Source organism: Melitaea cinxia, chromosome 1 (genome assembly GCF_905220565.1).
Source record: "Melitaea cinxia chromosome 1, ilMelCinx1.1, whole genome shotgun sequence".
Classification (NCBI taxonomy): Eukaryota; Metazoa; Arthropoda; class Insecta; order Lepidoptera; family Nymphalidae; genus Melitaea; species Melitaea cinxia.
In genome coordinates, this window is record NC_059394.1 from 4,174,789 (window position 1) to 4,192,138 (window position 17,350).

At 32.9% G+C, this 17,350-nt stretch overlaps 2 protein-coding genes across 2 annotated transcripts in view; both read right to left on the reverse strand.

The window, feature by feature from the left end:
- Positions 1 to 1,104: 1,104 nt before the first annotated feature.
- Positions 1,105 to 5,131, reverse strand: LOC123667275 (apolipoprotein D-like). Its single transcript, XM_045601259.1, has 5 exons — positions 5,012 to 5,131; positions 2,753 to 2,910; positions 2,387 to 2,571; positions 1,832 to 2,079; positions 1,105 to 1,648 (listed from the first exon to the last, which is right to left on the reverse strand). Exons 1-5 carry the CDS (start codon positions 5,090 to 5,092, stop codon positions 1,328 to 1,330), a joined length of 993 nt encoding a protein of 330 aa, XP_045457215.1. The 5' UTR covers positions 5,093 to 5,131; the 3' UTR covers positions 1,105 to 1,327.
- Positions 5,132 to 13,848: 8,717 nt separating this feature from the next.
- LOC123655508 (transcription factor Ken) overlaps positions 13,849 to 17,350 on the reverse strand; it is a 35,828-nt gene continuing 32,326 nt past the window's right edge. Inside the window, exons 2-5 of the mRNA XM_045591287.1 lie at positions 16,328 to 16,510; positions 15,669 to 15,789; positions 15,063 to 15,539; positions 13,849 to 14,927 (exon numbers count right to left, since the gene is read on the reverse strand). Of these exons, the coding sequence (XP_045447243.1) occupies positions 14,004 to 14,927; positions 15,063 to 15,539; positions 15,669 to 15,789; positions 16,328 to 16,510 (1,705 nt within the window). The 3' untranslated portion in view covers positions 13,849 to 14,003. The remainder of the gene's footprint in view (positions 14,928 to 15,062; positions 15,540 to 15,668; positions 15,790 to 16,327; positions 16,511 to 17,350) is intronic.

Below are 17,350 nucleotides of genomic sequence, written 5' to 3' on the forward strand. Positions count from 1 at the left end.
TGACAATCGGCCAACATATATTTTTCATACCCTTAAGTTATAAGGGGGAGGGAATTAATGGGGTTAATAACACACACAAACCCATATATATCTACAATGTAGTTTTTATACGTTGGTACTTTTTCTTGTGTAACTTATATTAAAGTTTCTTCATAAATATAACAACATGTGCTATGTAAAAATCAACTGAAAGATGTCGATGACTTGTTTTGTACATTCTGGTCTAAAATAAAGAATTATATTATTTTGTTTTCATAGAGACTTCGCTATTTCTATATTCTCTCGTCAGTCATAGAGCTCTATTTTAAGTAATATTAATTATAAATATTAAAATTGTATTATATTTTAAGTGTTTGCAACATATATTCTCTACTATGATGCTGAGCTCTACCCAGACCTAAACAATTTTAAAAAATACTGAAGCTTAAAACAAATAATAACGTTATTTCGTACCTATACAAATAAATAAAATTGGAGTGTTTGTTTGTAATATTAAAATAACCGCTTTTTACTAAATGCATATGGATGTATAGGTACAAGGTATATATACCAAAATAACATTTTTTACAATTTTTGTCTGTCTGTCTGTTTGTTCCGGATAATCTTTGAAACGGCTGGGCCGATTTTCAAGGCACTTTTACTGGCAGATAGCTGATATAGTAAGGAGTAACTTAGGCTAATTTTATTTTAGAAATTTATTTATTTTATAACTGCGAATAGAACAATAAATTTTTTGTTAAATTCAGCGCGGACGAAGTCGCGGGCACAGCTAGCTTGTTAATATATTAGCAATTAGTAATACGAAAGCAATTAAACAGTTTGGAAGCTATTTACCAATATTTTAGTAGTTCATACATTTCTATTAATTCAACAAGTAAAAACATTCTGGAACGGCAATACTTTAAACGTGATAAAATAAAATAATAAAAAATTATTGCTTTAGTTATTTACTAGTTTTGATTATTGTCGTGCTTTCTTTACAATTTTTTCATTTATATTGTAATTTTGGGGCTAGTAATTTGTTCTGCAAATTTTGAAATAATATTACAAAAAAAAAAAAAAAAAAACTATAACAGACTTATGTTTAAAAAATTAAAACTCGTATTTGTATTTTCAAATGATTTATTTCATCTGTGATTTTTCAAAAGATTCACATTTTATTGACTATTACGTATCTAATAATAATCGTTTTAACATTTCTTAATGTCGAACGATGTATTTGGTACAGAAGCCCTGAACCAACTGCTCAGACTTTACACAAACTGCTCCGATATTAGTAGTAGTCTTCACAACGGAACAACTTAGTTCTACTGAACTTTAACGTAATTTATTGCTTCATATCCATTTTCTTCTTTTCTTTTTCCATTTCCATCTTCTCTTTTTCCATTTCCATCTTCTCTTTTTCCAATTCCATCTTATCTTTATCCATTTTCATGTCGTCTTTTTCCATTTTGTCTTTCTCCATTTCTATTTTTTCTTTTCCCATTTCCATTTTATCTTCTTTTTTGTCTTCTAGTTTATCCATTTTCTCATCTTTCTTTTCAGATACTTCTGGCATCATCATTGGCTTGGCGGGCTCAGCGGGAATTTCGGGTACCGCTGAACGTTCTTGGATACACTCAGATTTTACCTCAGGGTCAGATTTTACCTGTTAAGTAAGCAAACATTTCCCTATATTAATAATCCATATCATAAACTAAATTTATAAAAATAATGTCTATTTTTATAAATAAATTGTTTTGAAAAGATATGCAGCTCTATATATATTAAAATTCCCAAACAAAAATATGTTATTAAAAAAAAATCGTAACTATAGAAATAAGTAAATTACCTGAACAGGAGGAACTTGGTCTGCGGCGATGTTGGGTGTAGGAGCATTTTTAGCATCGACGATAACTTCAATGGCATTGTTCTTCATCTCCATGGGATCGGCGGCCGGGTTGGGGAGAATGCTGCAATCAGCTTGATTGGTCTTCACAAAGAAAGTTCTGGAGATCTTGAAACGTTCTAGTACAGCATACGCGCTCTGCATAACCATCGGTGGCGCTAGACGCTCTCTTGTCAAAATCCAAGCATTTTCTGAAATATTTTTGGTTTTGTTACAAGGTAATAATCAAAATTGACCTTTTGCAATAGTTTCTTATAATTAAATGGGTAAGAAATTTGTCATACAAAGATTATTATTATTTTTGTAATTTTAATTTGGTTTGTTGATTCCAATTTCAAATAAAAGCTATTATTATGTGATTATTTAATTACCACTGTCGTAGTGTAAATTTGCAGGGGGGTAAAACATAACGCGAAGCTATTGTCAGCTAAGCATGGAGAGAAATCACTGTCACAGACATATATCAACCTTTAAGAGCCTCATAACTGCAATACTTACGGACGTGCACAGGTCCAATGCCATTGCAAGACCACATAACAGCGTAGTTGTCGTAATCAGTGTCGAGGATGCTGTACTCATTATCATTAGGCATAGAAAGCGCTGGATACTTGATAATCATACGACCTTCGCCCTCTCTACCGACCATTTGAAGGGATCCTTCCATGACACGTTTCATACCAGTTCTGGTAACAATTTTTTTTTTGTATTAGTATACTTAACTTAGAATTTGAAATAATTTCTAATCCATAGAATTAAAGCTCACAGTAAGTTTAATTTGATCTTCTATAAAATTACTGTTGTATTGCTTAGGATTTCACAATTTACAAAATAAACACATTGTTATTGATATTGCAGTATACTTACAAAGAGTTAGTTATCTCGTTAGAGACAAGAATTCTGCCCTCAGGAGTGCTCTCGTACTTGGTGGTGACACAGCGCGTACCCAACTCAGCCACGGTGAAATATCTCTCCGCTTCATACCACGCACCCAGGAAGCGGTTCACGTTGAAATTGGCCATAGGCTAGAAAATACGTTAACAATTTTATTATTAAACAATATTGTGTTGTAAAGGAAATATAAATTTCATAACCAGTTGGCAAATGTAATTTGTTTTGAAGCACCTTATTAAAAGGTCTATAAGCAAAGTCCAGAAGTATTTCTTTAGGTATTTTCTACGTAAATGCGGGGACCTCATCTCATGAAAACCATTAAAATTAAAGAATTAATGAAGGGCTTTAGCTATCTCTTTTCTTATAACCACGGAGTTCAAGGCTTTTTATTAACGAGAAAAGAGTTATTTGCTCAACGGTGGTATATTTGTAGAGTTTACTATATAGTATACATTTATTTCACACATTTTAATAATAATGATTATTGAATTTAAGTTTGTAATAACAAAATATAGAATCAAAGTTTCTAATACTTATGAATGAATTAGAATATAAAAAAGAAAGCCTCAATTAAAGTTCAATGAACCGACAATCGGTTAGGGAATACCGTGCCGATGAAATATAAAATAAATGTAAATAAAGGCGATGACAACACCTGATGTATGAATGAGACGAAATCGAGAGTACTATAGAACGAGAGCCAGTGTCGTCGACCTCTCCAACCGGTCCAACAACAAAAAGATGTCACTCGTAATAAAATATAAATAAGCCTACAACCTACGTAAAGTATGAACTCTACAATACTATAGGTATTGTATAATTGAATAAAGCTGTTTTTGATTTTGATTTTGATTTTGATCCGAAATGCCATATAATGCTCAGGAATGAGAAATATATAAGAGTTAATATTTGTGTTTGCTGGTAAATGAAAAAACAACCGACTTCAATTACATCGACAAGTAATACAACGTAGGTAGACGGAAAAATAGTCAAGTCAATACGCATTATCAAATATTACTCCAAAAGTTGTAATCAAGTCTCGATAAAATTTAAATGTAACCACATGATAAAGATCGGATTTCGATTAAATGAAAAATAATCAAAATCGGTACAACCAGTAAAAAGTTACGCGGATTTTCGAGGGTTTCCCTCGGTTTCTTTGGGATCCCATCATCAGATCCTGGTTTCCTTAAACCACATTCAGTATATCTCCTTACCACCTTCCTAGTACCACATTTATAATATCTGCTTTCCAACAAAAAAAGAATTATCAAAATCGGTTCATAAACGTGGAATTTATCCCCGAACATTCATAAAAAATATATATGTATATGTATACGGTCGAATTGAGTAACCTCCCCCTTTTTGAAGTCGGTTAAAAAAACGAGTATGCTTTAGACCACACGACTGAAGTAAAACTTACGAAACGTAAATCTCTCTCTTTCTATTTTCACTAACTTATATCTTCCTCTCAGCTTCCGTTCGCCACGCCAGATTACATTTTTCGTAACGCTCTCGTCACACATTCACCAGTTTACTCCTCAAGTCAAGCGTGCATAAGGAAGTTTTACTTTAAATATGTCGCATTTTGATATTTTGAAAGCTTCTTTAAATGTACCAGAGAGAGAATACGAGTTACGTTTATACGAGTACATATAAGAATTATTTTAAAAACTCTATAAAGAAATCTATACAAAAAATAAAATTGGAGTGTCTGTTAGTAATATTAAAATAGCCGCCTTTTACTAAAAGCATATGGATGTATAAATATAATAAGCAAATGTATACACGGTACATATACCAAAATAACTTTTTCGGCTAATTTCTGAAAGGGCGGAACCGATTTTGATGACGATTTTGATTGACTGGACTTTCACTGGCAGATAGCTGATGTAATAAGAGCGAACTTAGGCTACTTTTATTTTAGACATTTGTTTAATTTTATAACTTTGCGAACTGAACAAAGACTTTTTTGTTAAATGCCGCGCGGATGAAATCGCGGGCATAGCTAGTAAATAATAGATTTTAAGAAAAAAAAAAGGTTTTTTTTAAACTCATAATCTACCTAAAAATTATAACGTGAAGTATGGTTTTTGAACATATTGGGTAAGACTGATTATATTACATATTTTTTTAGAAAATAATAAACATTTAGTAGAGAAAACATTCTATGAAAATTGAACAAAATAAAGTGTATTTGTTGTATAAAGACCTATTAAATATTTAACTTACCATATAATCAGGGCACCATCCCAGCGACGGGATTTGCGCGGATGCTGTCGCGACCAGAAGTAGCACGGAGAACCTCAGCATCTTGATACCAGGAGATCAGGAGGCACCAGGGGATGTATCGGGAATGATGTCTCACGTCCCGTCCTTCGCTTTTAAACCCTCGCTGAAGGAACCGGTCTGGATCTAATGGACTTAACCCTAGGTTGATTTATAGTATTCTGTAATGAATTTCGCAACGAACCTTGTTAGGCAATGGTTAGGCATGTGGTTATTATGGGAGCCTTTTTTAATGCTGGCAGACTGGATGGCTTTGTTAAGTTATTCAGTTTTTTGCCTATCCAAGAATAGTCTAAGGGAATGGTTTTACTTTTCTTTGTTCGTATAATATAAATGCTAGTGAACTTCAAGCGTTTCGATGAAAAGTTTGTAAAATTAATTTTAGTATTTAAATTATAGATGTAGTGGTAATCAGCGGTGATATTTATTGATTACTTGTATATCTACATAACTGTATGTAACACTGTGACATTACAAGTGTAAACGTTAAGATTTAAGTTTATTCAGCCTATCAATTTTCTGGTTAAACCGGCGTCTGCTTGTTTAAGTCTAGTCTGACATTATATCATTATCTAACGCTTGTATATTTATGAATTATAAACATATACTCATTTTTTTTTCATTATGATTATTATAAATAAAATTATATGTATTAATTATTAATTATTTGAGCTTAAATGTATTTCAAAAATATAATTACAGAAAGAATTTATATATATACTTCATAATATAAATAATATTTAGCATATAATATATGTATAAACATAAGACAATCCATATAAAACTGTAATAGCTAGTTTCGGAATGTTCCCATGCGACCCATAGATCGCAGCAAAAAGATATGAGCCATCTGCCATTACCGGTTTCACTTGCAGCCTTCTTATTTTCTATCTTTACTATCTATTTTTAAACCTTAGTACGTCTGTGCTCTCTCAAGTACTATGTGAAATTGTCGCTTGTGTTTGCATTTTGAAGACCTGTAAAGTTTTGAGGCAAAGTTTCGAAATTTGTTTGTTGTTGAAATATATGATACTTCTGTTTGAGGTCTTCTTGGGATTGCATAATTCCCGTATATTTGCCTATGCTTAAATGATAAAATGTATTTCTCAAATCATCATCATTACAGCCTATACAGTCCACTGCTGGACATAGGCCTCCACAAGTTTACGCCAAAAATAACGTGAACTCATGTGTTTTGCCCATAATCACCACGCTGGGCAGGCGGCTTGGTGACCGCAGTACTGGCTTTGTCGCACCGAAGACGCTGCTGCCCGTCTTCGGCCTGTGTATTTCAAAGCCAGCAGTTGGATGATTATCCCGCCACCGATCGGCTTTTTAAGTTCCAAGGTGGTAGTGAAACTGTGATATCCCTTAGTCGCCTCTTACGACACCCACGGGAAGAGAGGGGGTGGCTAAATTCTTTAGTACCGTAGCCACACAGTACAATTAAATTACATTATTATTATTTACATTAAAGTACAGTATTTCTCAAAGGTTCTTATAAAACTTTGCTTTCGAAAATTTAGGTAACAATTATTATTCTAATCTAGAACTTAATTATTTTAATATATAGAGCAATAACCATACTCCTAAAGAAGTTATTTTATAAAAACAAGCTTTTATTTAAATGCAGTAAAAAGAATAACATATTTTTTTTCTTCAAAACTTTTACTATCAACATATGAAGTCATTTCACTATTTATATGTTATAAAAGCTTGTCCCGAAATGTATGTAGGTTCTTGTTTTTACTTAGAAAAATTTAAAAATTCAATCAGATCAAATTATTTAATGTCCTTGTTTATCTACATAGGTAAATCTCGTTCATTCAGTTTTTGCGCAATTCATTTTCTTCGAAGATTTTCTATAGTATTGTATATAATTATCTATATATATAAAAATGAATGTTTGTGTGTATGTCCTTTATAGAATCGTAAATTATGCATTTGATTATTTCGGTCTTCAGCAAAGTGTTGTGCATGCCATGGTTTAGAGCCTACAATGGTTTCTGAGTTGGTCCGACCAAAAAATAAAATAAAAATAAGCTAGCTGCTAGCTAATACAGCTAGTATTTATATATGTATATATTATCAGAAAGTAGAGATTCCAACAAAAAAAAAAAAACGAGCGTAAATTATTTTTCAAAAGCAGTAATTTTGACGTGAATATTTTTGACAGAAAATAATGATGCTTTTATGGTATTAAATCAAAATAAGGTAAAAAATAAATAGTCTACATAAGTATTTAGGACATAAAAATAAAAATCAAAATTATTAATTGGCTAGAGCACCGACACGGTCAGTCGGAGATGCAGGTTCGATCCCCGCTGGATGGTCGATTTTTGATATGATATTTAAAAAAATGTTTAGAATTCCTAATGTGTGGGTAGCACAAAAATAAAATAGTACAAATTAAAAGGTGTTGTCTCCTGTCAAAGATTTTCACTGTAATATGAAACTTTGAATAGTTACGGGTTTCTGTAAAGCACACACTATAGACGGCGCCACGGTCGCTTAGGCCGAATATAAAATCATCATATCCAAAATTTCGATCTAGCAGGTCCATCGTTTCACAGCTTAATTGGCTAGAACACCGATACGGTCAGTCGGAGATGCAGGTTCGATCCCCGCTGGAACGGTCGATTTTTGATAAAAATGCTTAAAAACCAAAAAGTCATTTATTTTTTTTCGATAGGACTCGCAGTTTTACAGGAAATCGTGATAAACCATTTGTATCTTAAAATCACCCCCCCCCCCGGCCCACATCCCGATCTCAAATCGCCCGTAAAATAATTGTCCATTTATTTTTATTATATTTTCTTATTTTTCTAATATGTTTCATCCTGTTCATTTTTTTTATTGTTTACCATTTTCAAAGGCTTCGGCACTGGTCTATATTGTTTCTTTCAGGAAGGAAAGAGCTTAAGATTAATCAGCTGTACTGTTTTATTGCCGGCTAATATTAGAATAAATCTTACAATTACCAAACGATTTAAATGAATGGGCAGTTCATATCAAGAACTAGAATACTTCACGGTTCCCTTGAAAATTTAAAATGAAAATGTATTCATTACTTTAATTCTTCTATATATAATAGGTTCGAAATTGTTTATTTGTTTTGCAGTTATTCCAGAGATGTGTTTGTTAGGCCAAAAAGACCAGACATCCTAATCCTTGGTAATGATTTGAACGTACGGCTTATTTTAACGTGGTGTAACTACTTACATATTTATAGGTTTATGATAAATAGAAGTAGATTTTCTTCGCGTACTTTAAAATACCCAACTGCTGGATAAAATTACCTTCTCAAATTAAGGAAAAGGCTTAATTGCTGCGATAGCACTCTGTAGATTAATGGTTAAATATATCTTAGAATATTTCTCGAAACTTCTCGTACTAATGACGTCTGACTTCAGGTTTAGTTTAATTTAGTGTCATCAGAGCACGCACTGGGCACAAGTAAGATACTTCCCATATCTTCCTCAAAATTTGGAGCACATCAATTGAGTTTAATATTACTGTTCTCAAATAATGTTCCTGTCATATGTATGATAGCCAGAGCTCCTTAAGCTACGGTATACGCTTAACACTAAGCAGACTGAACGCTTTTTTGCCCACATTGTTTGTATATTAAATAAAAAAAGGTTTGTTAGATGTAGTTTTACGATAAGAATAATTTATTAATAGTTTAAACAAATATAATTAATATTTTCAAAACAAGCGTCGTAAGTACACAAACAGACGCCAACTTCAACCGGTCCGCTAATGATCATGTTTACTCCGCAACATAAGTAGCCTTAATAGGACCTCTAACGATGCGAAATTATTTTTTAAATATTCTAGAAAAATCTCGTTAATTTGCACATGATTGCAGTTTATATCAATTGATATTAAGTAAGATATTTCCGGCGCTATGGTCCATTTATCCATATCTTTATGGGTACATAGATATACACAACGTAGGTGTAGGTATGAGCAAAGCTAGATAATATCGACCCAGCAATAATCTTTGTAGACTTTGGAAAAACAAAGACGGTTGAAGAATATTATTGCGTCACGTGGTTTAACTTGTGTAAATTTCAATCCAGTGGGAATCTTGTGATGCTGTGTGTTATATTTTTGATCTTTAACTACCTATTTACTAAGTTTCGTTACAATCAGGTAAGTAGTTTTGGCGAGAAAATGTAAAAAACACCCATATATTAAACTTAGAAGAAAACTTTCGCAATTCTATTACTACCGGTAGGTTAGTAGGATGTCATGTAGCAAAGTTATCAAGGAGTTAGGATTCAACTCTGAATCTGTTATTATGATTTCTTATTACTCTAAGGCTTTGTTTTTACGCTTTCGAAATCAACAAGTTGCCATGACAATAATGCTATGCGCCTCAATCTGTCTGCTTGCAGCCCAGAGGTTATGTACTTTAAAATTATAAACCTTATAATTAAATATTAATTTCATTCAACAGCTACCTATACTTAGGTAACTTAGAAAAGTCATGCATTTAGCCAACAAGTTGGTAAAATAAAATCTTAAGAATTTTAGTAACATATTTACTTCCTAAGGAAATCATTTTTTTACCATTTATCTCTTTAGTACGGTAATATTGACTTTGAGTGATTATTATTATTCGTTTATACCAAGCTGTAAATGTATCATTTTCGGTACATTTTAATAACATTTTATGCCCTCGTAACATTTATTTTCCATTGTCAGAAAAAATAGCTTACGTTGAAAAATAATAAAAATAAAATAATAAATTGGAGGTAAAATGGAAATTAATTAAGGATAAATTTTACTTAATTTAAAAAATAAATAAATTCATATTTTAATAAAGAAGTGTAGTGTAAGTGACTATGGCGGTCAAAAGGTTAAAGATCTAAAAATATGATATTTGAAAATAGGGTGGCTCCGGTTAAAAATATAGTCTAAATAAGGTTCATCTCTTTAAACTTCTCATAAAAAAACCTTCTCAACTTTTCATTTTTAATACTTAAACTAGAACAGATATTGATATTGATTTTGTACAATATTTCCCCTTTTTTACATTTTTTAAATACAAGTAGGCCAGCAAACAAGCGTTCGGCTCACCTGATAAGTAAGCGATTACCGTAACCTAGACGTCTGCAACACCACGACCCTATCCCCAATTCCCCCAGAAGTTTTGGTTACCTTACTCACCAACAGGAACACAAAACTGTTTGAAAGCAGTATTATTTAGATCTTCTGTAAGGTACTTCTTCTGGTCGCCCCAGTCGGACTTCTCCATATTTTAAGCAGGATATTTCCTACTGTGCCCTACCTAAGTTTCTTTCCTTCGTATAAAAATAGTTCATTTAATTATGTTATCTTAGTAATAATTCATGCCAACCTTATTGGTACTCATAACAAAGGTGTAGCCCTCGCGGGCTCTTGGGCTATCGTAGACCACATTATACATCCTATAAAGCTATTATTTATATTTTGTTGAGGTAAGCTAATAATTATCGAATATATTTCAAATCTAATGTTTTGATTGGTGGTAGAAATAAATCATAATTTTAAAAAAGGCTTCTTACCACAATGGGCTTGTGTTTTTGCTAAATAGTAAACCGCATTTGAATTATTTCTAGCGTATGCCAGCTCTATAAATCATGTTACGTTATGTAATGTTATAGCATGTGTGTCGTAATGTATTTAGTTAATGGCACTTAGCGTCGAGAAATTTCATCTAATGTCTATGAAGCTGTAGATGTCTCAAAAAATATTAAAAAATAATTTCCTTAACCGCAAAAAAAGCTATGCATTATTTACAACCAGTATTAAAAAAATGTTTATTTGTGAATGGCAGGAACAAAAAATGGATGTGGGTATGGGTAAGTGGGTAATTTGTACAAGAAAGTTAATTTTGAATTTTATTTTTACTGTCTAAAAATTTCACTAGTTTAAAAAATAAAGGAGTCAAAAACAAACATCAGGTTGTGTAACTAAAATATTCTCGTTATTTAATTTACTAAGGTAAGAACACATTTTTACAGAATGTTAATATTCTAAATAATATCTACAAAAAATTGTACACTATGTGAAAACTTATAAAATACTTTATAATTTACAATTAATGGAGACAATCTTTATTCAAGTTCAACAAGATTAAGTTAAGCTTCTTTCTTCATTAGATTAACTGCTATATATTTACAAAATAATCTAAAGTCATGTTTTAGTAATAAAGATTCTGATTACATGACGAAACATTCCTTGAATTAGATTGCGGGATTTTTAAGAGAATGAAAGCTTCTCGTGAATATAAATTGAATAAATCAATACTTTTATGAAAACTTTTTTGCTAATTATAACATTATTCGCAGTTACCATAGTATTTGCTCAAAAGAGTAAAGTTACTTAATGCCAGAAAATAAATAACTAAAACTTTTAAAAATAAGATAATAAGCCAGATATTTTAATGATAAATTAATTTATATCTGAATTTGGTGGCAAAAGTAAAATAGTATTTATTTCTTTATCAAAAGAGCAAATCCATTTAAAGGACAAAATAAATTAACAAACAATTTTTCAAATAAAGGCGATAAACCAACTTTTTGAATGAAATTTAGTGTAAATAAATATATCTATTTATATATATTTATTAGCAAAGTGAATAGTATAGTCATTTCTTTATCAAAAGATTAAATTCATTTTCATTAAAACAAATAAGAAAAGTTCAAATATAGGAAATAAAACAAATTTCTGCATTTATTGGCAAACGTGAATAGGGTACACTATATATATACATAATGTTGAATGACAAATGACGTGATAGATATTTATTTATACGTAAAGAAAATATTCGACGAGTATAAGTTGCATTGTTTAAGGCATCACCAGCTCATCTCCGGAATATCACAACGGTCTTATATCCTACGGAAGTATTAAAGATAGTACAAAATATAGAAAATTTGTTCGAGTAAACGTTAAACGTATGAACGGCAGCGATTCGTTATACGGACGTTATTGTCATGCAGCACTTAGATCTAAATATTTACATATAAAATATTGAAAATATGGAAAACGCGATGGAAGACTGCGTTCTCGGTCCATCTTACACAATAAAAACAGACATTTATCACTCACATCTAACGAATCAAAATCACAATGCTTAAGATTAAGTTGTTCCCCAATCACAAAATTACGTCAATAAAAACAAAACACATAAAATAAAAAATATCAGGTATAACGATAGGTAACAATATGTATAATGGAAATCATTAAAGCGATTCGACAACTATGTCAATTATACTAAGTTTTGAACAATTTAATGGTAACTTTAGTTTTAATGAAGTACAAAGACTCATTTTTCTTTACGAAAATTATTATGTAATATTTGATTATATACATTACTTGAAAAAACAACTCGTAGGTACCTAAATTTTGTGTATGAAAATATAATGAGTATTTCGAATTCTACTTTTAGGTACTAAGTTTGAAACATAATCTAATCTTTTTATAATTAAACCGAAACAAATTTAAATCAAACTTAAGACTTTTGGCTAAAATTAAAGCGACGAATCACTTTTGGTTTTTGAAATAAGCATCGGAAAAGAAACAAAAGATTGACATATGTACTCAAGTATAAAAACATATCAACCACACGGTTTTAACTAAGATATCAGTTTAAAAATAACTGGCCACAATACTAGTGCGCTCTAAAGAAATCTTTAAAGTTTTTTAAACGAAGCTTAAAGTAAAGATAAGGCGATAAAATATTTTAATTTGAACATAATGCCGAGTTGGCATACTAATTAATACTAAGATAGTATAAACAATCGAAAAATAGTAATCAAGCTCGTATAACAGCTCACAGTGGAATTACTCAAGTAGTTGTAGAAGAGATACATTAATTATTAAGAAAATGTATTAATTACAGTCGTGAGATTATTAAATTGGTACCTAAATACGTTACGTTAAGTTTAAAACATCGAAATCAATTCAGGTCCCTATAATTTCTCTTAATTGTAACACCAAAACAACGTCAATGCTTTACAAATCTTTGGTGTTCATCCACATTGAAAATAAAACGGCACGAACAAATTGAAGGCATAGTCAAATTTAACATTACGAACACATCTTTTCTAACTTTACATTTTACGTAAGTAATAAAAACTAATAATGAGATTTTAAATGTCCGAAAAGCTGCGAAAAGCCAAGTCAGATTAATAATTGGAACAAAGTTTATACGTGAAGAGAACAATTTTATACTCCATTCTTAAAGTTTTCGTTATTATCAATATAATATTTTTATTATGTAATCATAAATATAAGAGACATTTGATTCCAAAAGTTGGCTGTGGGATATAATTATTATACAATTTGTACCATATGAAGTGAATGAACAACACAATGATTTGTTTAATTCTAAGTTCCAATTCTGACTAGAGACATCGATTGCATACTTTTGCACAATCTTAAAGTGTATAGTCAATGTTGTAACCGCATCACCGGTATTCATGATACACTGATTTAAATTAGGAGGTAGTTAATGTGACGTTCCTATGATAAAGGCTGTACAATCTTCGCAACTTTTCTGTGACAATCACATCTATTTTCTATTCTTAAGGAATTAATGTGTCGGTGGCTTTTAAATAATATTTATGCTAATGAAAATACATCTTTCAAATAAATACTATCTCGGAAGGTATTGGTCCCGGATTATAATTTTTAAACAAATTATAACAATTTGGACCCATTCGGCAAATGTGATTTTAAATTAAAAATTTACATCACACCCGCAGTATGATCTGTCTGCGAATGCCTCACAATGAATATCGCTCGGCGATATTGTACTTAAAACTAAGACACTTAGCAAATTATATCCTTTTTAAACACATATCACAATTGAGCTCTCGATTTGAGAGAAGTTTCAAAGTCCAATAAAACGCGCATTTCTGCGTCACGAAGACAAGTGTCATTCGTGTAAATTTTTGCTTAACAGAAGGCTATTATGCGGTCCAGAAAGATGTCTTATAAGTTCTGGTAATGCTTCAAAGGTTAATTGACAGAAACAACAGTTAAATCTTCCAGGTGTATTTGTTCGTCCATCATTTTCACTCGATGATATCACGTTTCGATGTACCGAACATAAATGTTTAAGCAAATGTGCTTTTTGTTTGAACATAGCGACACACAGCCGACAAGCAAATGGTTTTTCTCCCGTGTGAACTCTTAGGTGCGTCTTGAGATTCCACGACATACCAAATTGTTTCCCGCAATATTCGCAACGGTATTCCCGGACAGGCGCCTGTTTGCTCGATCCTTGCTCGTGTTCTGTAGATGGTGGTTCATCTCCACCCATTTGTGGTTGACATAGCCAAGGGCCCCAAGATCCCGCACTCGGAGGTCGATATTTGAGAGCTTCATCGTGAACTGCTGCGGGAGGCGTTGCGCTTCTTTCTGGTAAATAAGGTGGAGCTGAAGCACTGAGTTGATGTAGAGCTCCCAATCTAGCAACACCTGCTACTACACTAGGCGCCTGGGCGTATCGTAAATGAGCCATTTCTTCGAGATAACTTGGAGCAAAAGACACAAATGGAGGGTTTTGTGATGGTGAATTGTGAAAACCAGTTCGCCTCTTCCTATGTGGTGTAACTACGTAATTCTCTGGTGACGTTTGAACGAGGGCCATTAATTCATTATCAGGTGTCTTAAGGTGTGCATAATCTTCCAATTTTACTGTTCTTAAATCAAGTTCGGGTGGTTCCAAATAATGTGATTTTCGTTTTGCTCTTTCAACACCTCTTCCTAATCGATCGCTTAACAATTGCCTTCGGTACACCGTTTCCTGTGGTTGATCTTCTTGACTTGAAGATGTAGATCGTCTCCGTCCAATGTTCTGAAAATAAACGTTATTGCATATTATGTCTGTTATAACTAATTATAATTTAAATTTCGTTATAAATAGTATATTTTAGTAAAAACTCAAAAGATAGTTTAGACTTTAAACTACAATCGTGTAATTAGTCTATACCTTTGCCGCAACTGTTTCGACGTCTAAGTCCTGTGAATCATCATGTTCGCTGCTTGTGTTCTCCGAATTTCTGGCTAAAGATAAATTAACAGGGTTTGAAGAGCTACGTCGACGTGAAGGGACACGGCCGCATTCCTTTTCTCTCTTTTGTACGTCTGGTTCATCATCTTCTCTTTCATCATTACTACTGTTTGACATGCTTTCTTTTTTTATACTTAAAGACTCTGACTGTTCTTTGTCTTTGCTGTAGCCTGCTCCTGGTGTTACTCTTTCACTTTCTGAATGTGAGGATCCCGATGGTGCATCATGTTTACTGCTTTCGTTACTATTTATGTCTGTTTTGAGGTTTTTGCCCTTTAATCGGTCGCATGATCTGTTCCGCTCTTCAGCTTGTTGTCGTTCTTTTGTTGATTTCCAAACATCCGATTTGATTTCCAGCAGTTCGAAGAGTTCTTGCATATCATCGATTTCACCAGACTGAAATAAAGAATAAAACAATAAGGTTTTGCTTTTTTGTTTGTTGTACAATTCAACGATTGTTTATAAACTATGCTTTAAAGATAATTTGTAAGTGAACTTACATATTAAGTTAAAAAGACAACTAACCTCAATGTAAGCTTGTCCACTATACAGAAATACGAGTAGATGTCTCATAAGGGTGCTGCTGATGCCTGACATGTGAATTGTGACTGGATTATCAACTAAAGGTGTGTCATCAAGAATTTTTCTGAAATTATAATAATTTTAGGTTTAATATTAATAAATTGCAATGATTTCGAAATTTATTTTGTAAGGAATAATTGATTTTGGCTGTATTGTTACGTCAGTAAAGAATATAGCAACCCCTCTCTTTACGTGGGTGTTGTAAGAGGCGACTAAAGGATAACACAGTTCCACTACCACCTTGAAACTGTTAAAGCCGACCGATATAGCAGGATAACTATCCAACTAATGGCTTTGGAATAAAAAGGTCAAAGACGGGCAGCAGCATCTTCGGTGCGACAAAGCCAGCCCTGCGGTCACCACGGCTCATCAGGCAGGTGCCTGCCCAGCGTGGTGATTATGAGCAACACATATGAGTTCACGACATTTTTAGCACGAGTTTGTGGAGGTCTACGTCCAGGAATGGATTGCGATAGGCTGAAGTGATTATGATGATGAATGAGGAGTTGAAATTGATTTCGGTAACAACAAACTGTCTACTTGTACAAAATATTTAAAGTTTACGTCAAAATTTGGTATTGCACTAATTTGTATTAATTTACCGTATGAGCGGACTAGCAGCAGCCATGACGATGCGGTGTGCAGCTAATGGCACAGCGTCGTCGCACACCAACACGAGGTCAGAGTAGCGGGCGCCGCGCCATGCTGCGCCCACCTCGTTCAGGATGCAGGCGTGGTGCTTGCCGTATGTGAGCGTCAGCAGGCCCTCGCCCATCATTCCAGCACTGAAGATAAAGAAGAACGTTTAAAATAAACAGACATTTGTAAGAAACAACGTTTCGTATAGTTTTTTTTTAATAAAAATTAAATACTGAATTACGCTTTATTCTGATTTCGTTATCAAGAAAAAGTATATTTAATATGAAAAGCATTAGCAAATATGAATAAATTCATACAATGAACAAATAAACGATACAATCCGCATACTGGCGTGCCTCTTCCGTTCAAATTAAACCAAATCCAAACGAATTGCAGTTTCGTGAGATTAAAAATTTTCTAACACGATACTGTGTGTGCAAATAAGTGAAATCATACCGAAATTGAGGTTCGCCATACCGTTTTCGGTTCATTAATCTTTATCTATGTCAGACTGAAAACCACTGGTTAAATGGATGACAAGGTCGCAACCAGTGAACTGTTAAACTATTAACGTTTCAATATCATCGCTAGTGGCTAATCGTGGATACGGAGTTAGCGTTAGATGCTATTCGCGGAGATGTGATACAATGGCCATTGAAAAGTATTTCACAACGCTATAAAAAGGTCAAAAGGTGACGTGAATTCAAATGAACGAAGTTAACGGTCTCCGGCCGAGAGTCCTAGTGGCAAGTGCTAGAAAGCTTGTTGCAATCGGACCTTGGCCTGATAAGGTATCGCAACGAGTTATTAGCGTTAACGCAAGATCGTTTAAAAGACGATCAGCGCGTCTCTACGGCGGTTTAGCAAGAGCGGGGTCAGAAGCATTGTTGTTCGCAACTGTTTCACTATTGTTGCATGGTTTCACTTAAAAGTCATATTTAATTGCAACGCCTTGATGTTGTGGATCGCGTTCGGAGGGCATATTT